Source organism: Syzygium oleosum, unplaced genomic scaffold (genome assembly GCF_021117445.2).
Source record: "Syzygium oleosum isolate NSW1041296 unplaced genomic scaffold, Sole_v2.1 Sole_v2.05, whole genome shotgun sequence".
In the NCBI taxonomy this organism is placed as follows: Eukaryota; Viridiplantae; Streptophyta; class Magnoliopsida; order Myrtales; family Myrtaceae; genus Syzygium; species Syzygium oleosum.
Genome location: NW_026607489.1, coordinates 3792643 through 3801389, shown reverse-complemented (window position 1 = coordinate 3801389; position 8747 = coordinate 3792643). Strand labels below are relative to the sequence as shown.

Here is an 8747-nt window from a genome sequence, read left to right as displayed (position 1 = left end):
TGCAATTGACTTTCTTCAATTGCTCTTACTTTTAAGAGAGTCTTCTTTTTATCTCTCTTGGGGATCTTCGATTTTGTGCTCGGTCTTCAACTTGTCATGCTCGAGAGTGTTCCATCCTTGTAGTCTGAAAAATATTGCACGATAGCTCGCGCTCGAGACATTCGGCTTGGGACGATCGAACAGCTTGGCTTGAGAGTTTTACATCTCTAGGTTGTTCACGAGAAATTTTGGACAGAGGGTTAACGGGGGCATATTTGTGACTCAAGTAAAATTGGGTGGTTTTTTTTTATGATATTAAAAAAAAGTAGGGTAAAATTGGGACTAGACGGTAAAATTAGGACGTGATCTAAAGTTAGGGGTTTTTATGGGATAAGAAAAATATTTATGGTAAAATTGGGATTGGATTTAAAGTTGGGTTTGTTTATGGAATAAAAAAAAGTTTACGGTAAAATTAAGATTGGACCTAAAATTAAGGATTTTTTAGGGTATTAGACCTAAAATAAACACTAAAATTACGAAATTAATTTCAAAATGCAAAGGACGGCAAAATTTGGCAAGGAATTTGTTCCCAAAAAGTAAAATAAATAAATAAAGGCTCGTTGTTGCTGGCATGTAGTACATGCGTTGGCAATTAACATCAACGATGGAAATCATTATCCAGGTAAGTTCTCCGCCAGAAATTTATTTTGTTTTCAACTTACTAGCAAAAGAGGACACCTGAAATAAAAATGAAAATTTTACCAAAAAAAAAATGAAAAGCAATGTTAAGAAGAAAAAAAGTGGTCCATCTTTCTTTATACTTCCGTCTTGGGCAAGACATTAAATTGTGCCCATCCTGGTCTCACTTGAGCCTCGGAGTCTCCGGGATGTAAAGGAAATAGAGGCCAAGCCTAGGTACAAAGAGGCCAAGCATAGAACCTCGATGCCATGCCCGGGTCAACAAAGGTGGGGCTCGGGACATCGGCACTCGTGCCCAGGACCTTGGTGCTCGTGCCCGAGACCCCAATGCCCAAGCCCGAGTTCATAGAGGCCGGGCCTAGGACTTCAATACTGTTGCTTGGTTCCTCGGCACCTCAGTGCCCATACCCCAGGTTCCCGATGCTGGCGCCTTAATCCATGAAGGCTAGGCTCCGGGCCCACAAAAGTCGAGATTGGGACCCCAAAACCCGTGCACAGATCCCACGCGCCTGAGCCTGAATTTGAGTCCATCGAGGTCGGGTTCGGGATGCTAGTGCTTGTGCCCATGCTCGAATCTCCTGTACCCAAGCCCGAATCCATCAAGGCTGAGGCCCAGGATCCTGGTGCTCGTGCCTAGATCCCTTGCGCTCAAGCCTGGGTCCAGTGAGACCGAGCCTGAGACCCTAGTGCCCATGCCCTGATCTCCTATGCCCAAGCTTGGGTCCATCGAGGCCAAGCCCCGAGATTGGGTCCCTGACACTTAAGCCCGGCTCCTTTGAGGCTGGGCCTAGGATCCCGGTGCTCGTGTCCGAGTCCCAATGCTAGTATTAGATCCTTGGCGCCTGAGCCTAGATCCATTGAGGTCGAACCCGGGACCTTGATGCTCGTGCCTAGTTCCCCCGTTATGCGCAAGTAACTAGCGCCTAAATACTATATGTCTATTTTGGAAAATCAAATCAGATTTTGCTTTCCCAACGACGGAAAATATTTTTTGGTTATTTTTCAAATTCAGACAAACATAAAAAAATATTGTCATTTTCCTAGAAAATAACTTGTTAAAAAATATTTTCTAGAAATGTAACATTTTTCGCGAAATAAATGGAGCTAAAGTGTGACATGATTACTCTAGATTTAATTGCTTTTTATTAAGGGTAAGATTGAAATTGGCAATATAATCTAGTAGTAAAAAAAGGAAAAAATTGTTTATCTTTTTGTCCAGGTTTTTTTGCCACATTCCTTTTTTGTTCTTTCTTCTTTTGCCACTGCCATTTCTGTCCTCCTACTTGCCAAAATAAGAGAAAAAGAAAAGAAAAAGAAAATGAGCCAATGATAAAGTTGTTTGTTCCGCAGCAAGACAATTAAGAAACTTCACTGTGTAATTTTCAGTGGAAAATGGGCAGTAAACTTTTTATTTTACCTTTTTATCTTTTTTCTTTGGCCAGCTTTACCTTTTTCTCTTTAAAGTTGAATTGCATTACGAAATTAAAAATAGGTAAATAAGGGCTAAATTAGGAATTTGTAACGAGACACAACTCACTTTTGACTTAAATATATAGAATAATAGTCTACTCATTTACCGGCTAATAGACATAAAGAATACGATTTCATTGGTTAATATATGCATTTCAACTGGCTTTTAAACTTAACTTATTATTTTTCAGTATTTCGGATTTGACTTTCATTTGAATTGGATTCTTAATTTCTTTTTGGGTGTATACACGAATTTAAACTCATTAAAAAAATATAGAACCTTTTCGTGATTTCTTAAAGTCAGTTTTTTACGGGATCAAAATGAAAAATAGTGTACTTATAAAAATTTGAAACAAAATGCACCTTTTCAACTACAGAAGATAACTCTAGTTTGATCTCCAGCCCTAGTCGAGCTTATTGTATTTAACTTAGGATAAGCAACTAATTTGAGTGGAAATATGTTAAGTTTTTTATTATTTTTAACTCAAACGTAAATATCCAACTCAATCAAGCTCAACTCAAGTCGAACACTAACCACATTGAACGAACTTGGCTTCAGTACGGCCCTAGTGATAGGTCTCATCATGACATTTACTCTTAAAGAATCATCTTTTTATCACATAATACTAACATATTCTTCATTTTCTCTGAGCAAAAATTTGTCGAAATTATTGATGAAAACAAGTAATGCGATTGGAATGGTTAATTTATGCATTGGAATGGACTTTTAATCTTAACTTATTATTTTTCAGTATTTGGGATTTGACTTTCATTTAAATTGGAATTATTAATTTCGTTTTGAGTGCATACATGAATTTAAACTCATTAAAAATATAGAACTCTTTCTTGATTTCTTAAAGTCATTTTTTGCGTGATCAAAATCAAAATTATTTTACATTGAAAAATTTGAATCAAAATGCACCTTTTCATCTTCACAAGAGAACTCTAGTTTGATCTCCAGCCCTAATCGAGCTTATTGAATTTAACTTAGGATAATTAGCAAATTTGAGTCGAAAAAATGTTAGTGTTTTTTTAATTTTACCTCAAACTTAAATGTCTAACTCATGTCAAGTCGAATAGTAACCACATCAAACGAACTTGGCTTCATTACATCCCAGGTCTCATCATTTTTAAAGTTTTTCTTGTTGGAATCATCTTTCTATCCCATAATACTACCGTATTCTTCTTTTTATCGGAGCAAATATTTGTGGAAGATTTTGATAAAAACAAGTATTATGATTCCTAGTTCATGTATTATATAAGTTGAAACAAGCTATTAGCATGTATAAAAGTATTTGTGTAAAACTTTTTCTGCATTGCCTTAGTATGTCATAATTACTCTAGATTTAATTGCCTTTTTACGAAGGATAAGATTGAAAATAGCAATATAATATAGTAGCTAAAAAGGAAAAAATTGTTTCTCTTTTTGTCCAGATTTTTGTCACATTCCTTTTGTGTTCTTTCTTCTTTTGCCACAGCCGTCTGTCCTCCCACTTGCCAAAACAAGAAGAAGAGAACAGAAAAAGACCAACTGCTCAATCCTATCCAACAACCCATGCCAAAAAACAAGTAATATGATTTAGTTGCTAAAATATTATTTAAGCTGAGCTAAGCTATTAATATTATGCATAAAACATTTTGAGTAAAACTTTTCTCTCTAGACGGTATAAGAAATCGAACCCGAAACAAAGGCAGCGCTTTCCCTACATCAAAGTGTGTCATAATTACTCCAGATTTAATTGCCTTTTTACGAGGGATAAGATTGAAAATGGCAATATAATCTAGTAATTGAAAAAAGGAAAAGATTATTTCTCTTTTTGTCCAGATTTTTTGCCACATTCGTACTTTCTTCTTTTGCCCCAGCCATTTCTGTCCTCCTACCTGCCAAAACAAGAGAAAAAGAACGGAAGAAGACCAATTGCTCAATCCAATCCAACAACCCATGCCAAAAAAGGACAAGCAAAAAGGTATGCCTTTTTTTTTCTTGACCAAAAAAAAAAAAATAAGGCATGCCTTTTTAGGGCAAGACAAGAATGTCCTTTTTTGCTTTTTCTTTTTCGTTAAGGAAAGAACACTATCAGTGTCAGGTTTAATTCCAAAAAAAAGCACCAACTTTAGGTCGAGGGACAATTCTGGCCCGAACTTTTTTTTGTTCCATAAAAAAGCATCAACTTTAGGTCGAGAGATAATTCTGGCTCGAACTTTTTTTTGTCCCATAAAAAAGCATCAACTTTAGGTCGAGGGACAATTCTGGCCCGAACTTTTTTTTGTCTCGTAAAAAAGCACAAATTTTCATTTAAATCTCAAATTTGGCCCCTCATTGACTTTCTGTCTGAAGTTACCCTTGTTTGAGAAAAAAAGTTATGGTGGTGAGCCTGGCGAATCTCTTCCATGGCGTCTGTCGACGGGCGGTGGTCTACAGCTTTAGATTACGACAAAACGACGAAGTTTGGCTATAAAGATTCAATCTGGAGATATTTTTGACTTGACGGTGAAGTGAATGAGACGAATAGTTTCACCGTTATTCTTCAAGCTGTGGTTCAGAGAATAAGACAATGAATAATGCTTTAAATCCAGTCAGCAAGTCACGTGGATTTATTGCTAAGGTGGAATAGTCAAGTTGGAAAATCAATTGTTTTAAGTCAATAAGGGCCAGATTTGGGATTTAAGTGAAAATTTGTGCTTTTTTACGAGACAAAAAAAAGTTCGGGCAAGAATTGTCCCTCGACCTAAAGTTGATGCTTTTTTATGGGACAAAAAAAAGTTCGGGCCATAATTGTCCCTCGACCTAAAGTTGATGCTTTTTTATGAAACAAAAAAAAGCTCTGGCCAAAATTGTCCCTTGACCTAAAGTTGGTGTTTTTTTTTTTTGAATTAACCCATCAGTCTCATACCCCTGCTCTCTCGTTTGCTTCTAATGTACACCTCTTTCTTCTTCCCCTATAAAAAGCCTCCACTCCCTCATTCTTCTTCACTTCATTCTCCTTTCTCTCACTGCCTGAAGCCATCAAATTTCTCTGTCTGTCTGTCTGTCTCTCTCTCAACAATGGGTGGCCAAAACATTCCTGCCAACAACGAGCAGAACCACGAGAACATGGGACTGATGCCCGTGCTGCCACCGGGCTTCCGCTTCTTCCCTTCTGATGAAGAGATCTTCCGCTACTACCTGGTGAACAAGAACGACCGCCCGAACCCCAACCTGGCCAACCGTTTCGATCACAATGTGATCAGGGAGCTCGATGTGTATGGCTACAGCCCCTCGGAGCTGTCGGAGAATCCTTTCTTCGAGTATGGCTTTGGGGCGGCGACAAGGCACTGGTACTTCTACACGGCAGCTCGTGGGCCTGCTGAAAGGCAGAGCAGGATGAGGGCCGTGAACAGTGGGTTCTGGCTGATGAGGGGCAGGGGCGACCACGCTGTCCTGGGTGGTGGTGGTGAGGTTCTGGGGACCAAGAGCTGCTTTGTTTTCTACATGGGGAATACAGTTCAAAATGCTGCTCGGACTGATTGGACGCTGCATGAGTTTGCCCTGCCTGATCATGCCGAGGTGATTCATGATGATGCTGCGTTTAGCTTGTTTTGAGTTTCTCTTCAAGTCTGATATGTATGACCATGCTACCCTCCTGATTGTTGAAAACTTTTAGTTGATTTTTCATCTATGCGTTGTGGTTTGGCTTTTGCATTTTCTTTTTTCTTTTTTCAAATTTAAGTTGTTAGGGGTTCTTATTCTTGAGCAACATTTCACGTTTGATTGGAGTGATATTAACTCCACGCGTGCACGTATTTTTGTTGAATAACAGTTTGCATGGTTAAGTACCTGTTATGTTTGTATGATTCCCCAGTTTGACAGGATTTTGCACGACAATCTGTGTATTAAAGGAGGCTTTTTAAGCATGCTTTGGATGATTTATTTGCAGAAATTCGATGGTTCTAGTAAGAATGCATCAGATCACTTCTATAGGAAGATTCTTGAATTGTCCTAAGTACATGTTGAAATTCTGCATGTACTACTTGCAAGAGCTATAACGCTTTGCATTTTATTGGAAAACCACCATCTTGATAGTATGAACATTGAACACAATTCAAGTATGCACTCGTAAGTGGTTTTTCAAAATCAAAACCTTGCCTTTATGACGTTAAACCTTTGACTTTTACTGATGTGCAGGCTTCTTCCGTACTCTATCGACTTTTTATGAAGCCCAGGACCGAGAATAAGATCTCATATGGCATCGACATCATTTGACAAGTGAACGCATTTCCTTTTCGACTACTTGCGTAGGTAAACCATCATCATGGGGACTCTGGTGGTGCTGGGAATTTCGATGCTGATTTTGCTGCCCCGCCGGCAACAGGTGCTCCATGGGTAGACTATATAGGGCTGAATGATTTTTTCAGCCCGCTGGGAAACACGGGCTGATCATTCATGAATAAGATTCAAGCAGCCGATCTATGGATATTTAAATACTAAACGTAGTACTTGCTTGTATCAAACCTTCGATAGATATTTGAAGAAAACTAAAGGAAAAACATGATGTCTAGTATATGATGGAGCAACCTAATTATAGGTTGTGCCATCATATACTAGACATCATGCTTTTCCTTCAGTAGTATTACATTCAGTTTGCTTGGGTACTATGAAAGCCGAAATTAGCGATTAGTTCATTTTTTGTTTTTTTTCCCTTTTTGTTAATTTTCTTTTTTTGGTTAGGTGGGGGCATGACAAGGTAACTAACTCGAATGATAAACACAAATCGATGTATGGTACGAAAATCTTTTGAAGCAACTATATTCAAGTAGAGACTTCCTACCATCTATGTCTTAAAAGAAAAATCCAGTCGAGATTTGAGTCATTTTGCTAGAGAGAAATCTTCAAAATTTGGCTATTCAAAGTAAAATGTACATATAAATGACAAAAAAAGAAGTAAAATGTACATATGACAAAAAAAAGTAGTAAAATGTACATGAAGAGATTCAAAAAAGTAATGGCTGTGAGTGAATAGAGTTGATGTGGTTGGTTAAGTGTAGGGTGTTTCCAGCTTAGGAACTGGAGGTACCTATTTAACTCCCAACATTAAATTACACACGTCAAAGTTTAGGACTTAATCAATTCAAAGGGTTTGTAAGGATGTTCTGTGGACTTCTAGTTAATTAGGCCGCTGCACTCGTGCCCTTAGGTTGTTAAAAAAAATGGCTCCTGCAATTTCAATCGAGACAGTAAGCTCACTGCCCACTCGATGGCCACCATTCATCAATCCTAAAATTTTGCTTTTCTATCTTAGCGTTTCATCACCACAAAAAGAGCGTACTTGAGATAGTAAACCAACTCTGCTATTATGATAGAATCTGAATTGATCATATAAATGACAATAAAATTATTCATTAGACATGCCAATTTCATCAAATTAGATTGTATTATCAGGTAAAGCTTTAAATTTCCATTTACGCATGTTTGGTCCTTAGACCCTGGTTCTTTCGGCGCATCTCAAATATCATGAAGGAGAAACTGTAGAATAGTAGTCCAAGTCAGCCCCCATTTAAAATGACAAGAAAGTGATAACAGATATGAAAAATAAATAAAGAGCAGGATAAACATCCCATTGCCGAATATGCAAACCATATTTCGTCTGAATGGCAATCTCAGCTTTACAAAAAAAAAAAAAAATCATCGCAAATTTGGTAGTATTTCTTCGACCAAGTACGACAATTTGTTCATATATTCATTGATTTAAAACATTGTCATATCTAAGAGCATTATCATTTACTTGCCAGATAAAGCAGCCAACTTAGAATATTATCTCAGGTTTGATCTTTTTGGGGGAAGTGAATCTGAAACAGGAGTTGCCATATAACAAAGGAGCCAACTTAGATTAGTTTCTCAGGATTGATCTGTTATGTTAACTGAAAATGACACATGAGGGATCGTACGTGTGTGATCAATCTATTATGGCAATCTACACGTTTACTGGATATGGATATATTCATTTGTGAGTAAGAAAAGCGACTCCACCCTATTAAAAGAAATAATCTTTTTCAGCCAATTGTAGAAGCATTTTTAAAGCCTTTCAAATATCTGAATGGAAATTTCTCATCACAATATAAAACTGAATATGTATACATGGACAATTTTAATTTTTGAAGTGGTTAAAGGATAACAAATATAAAGTTGTAATAAATTGCGTTTCTCTGAATTTCTTCCTTTTCGTATTTTGTTACTTCAAAGAAAATAATAAACGGAATAGGGAATGCCAATTGTTGAACTATCCAACGTCGCATGACTAAAATGTAAAATCTTCCCTAAACTTATGTCAAGTTGAGTGAACAGAGCAATTGATCTAATGGATTCTACAAGCCTAATGATATTTCAGAAGAGAAATATGAAAAAAAGAAAACAAAAAGTACTATTTTTTATTTTTATTTTTTGGAGAAGAAAAAGTACTATGAAAAATCCTAAATTATGTACAATGTGACATTAATATCTCAATTTTTTTTTGTGATACTAAAACCTCCAAAATTGTACTGATATGACAAAATACCCTCCATCTACCGTTACAAATCCTAATTTTTGCCCATTGTGACACTGATACCTCAATTTTTTTTTT

General features: G+C 37.0%; 1 protein-coding gene across 1 annotated transcript; it reads left to right on the top strand.

Annotated features, from left to right (window-relative positions):
- Positions 1–5194: 5194 nt before the first annotated feature.
- On the top strand, positions 5195–6565 carry LOC115685627 (protein FEZ-like). Its single transcript, XM_030610713.1, has 3 exons — positions 5195–5695; positions 6314–6322; positions 6428–6565. The coding sequence occupies exons 1-3, from the start codon at positions 5195–5197 to the stop codon at positions 6563–6565; spliced, it is 648 nt and encodes a 215-aa protein (XP_030466573.1).
- Positions 6566–8747: the final 2182 nt, after the last annotated feature.

Bases quoted from the DNA above. Each gene is read 5' to 3' on its own strand.
- LOC115685627 (XM_030610713.1), top strand. From the start codon at position 5,195: ATGGGTGGCCAAAACATTCCTGCCAACAACGAGCAGAACCACGAGAAC.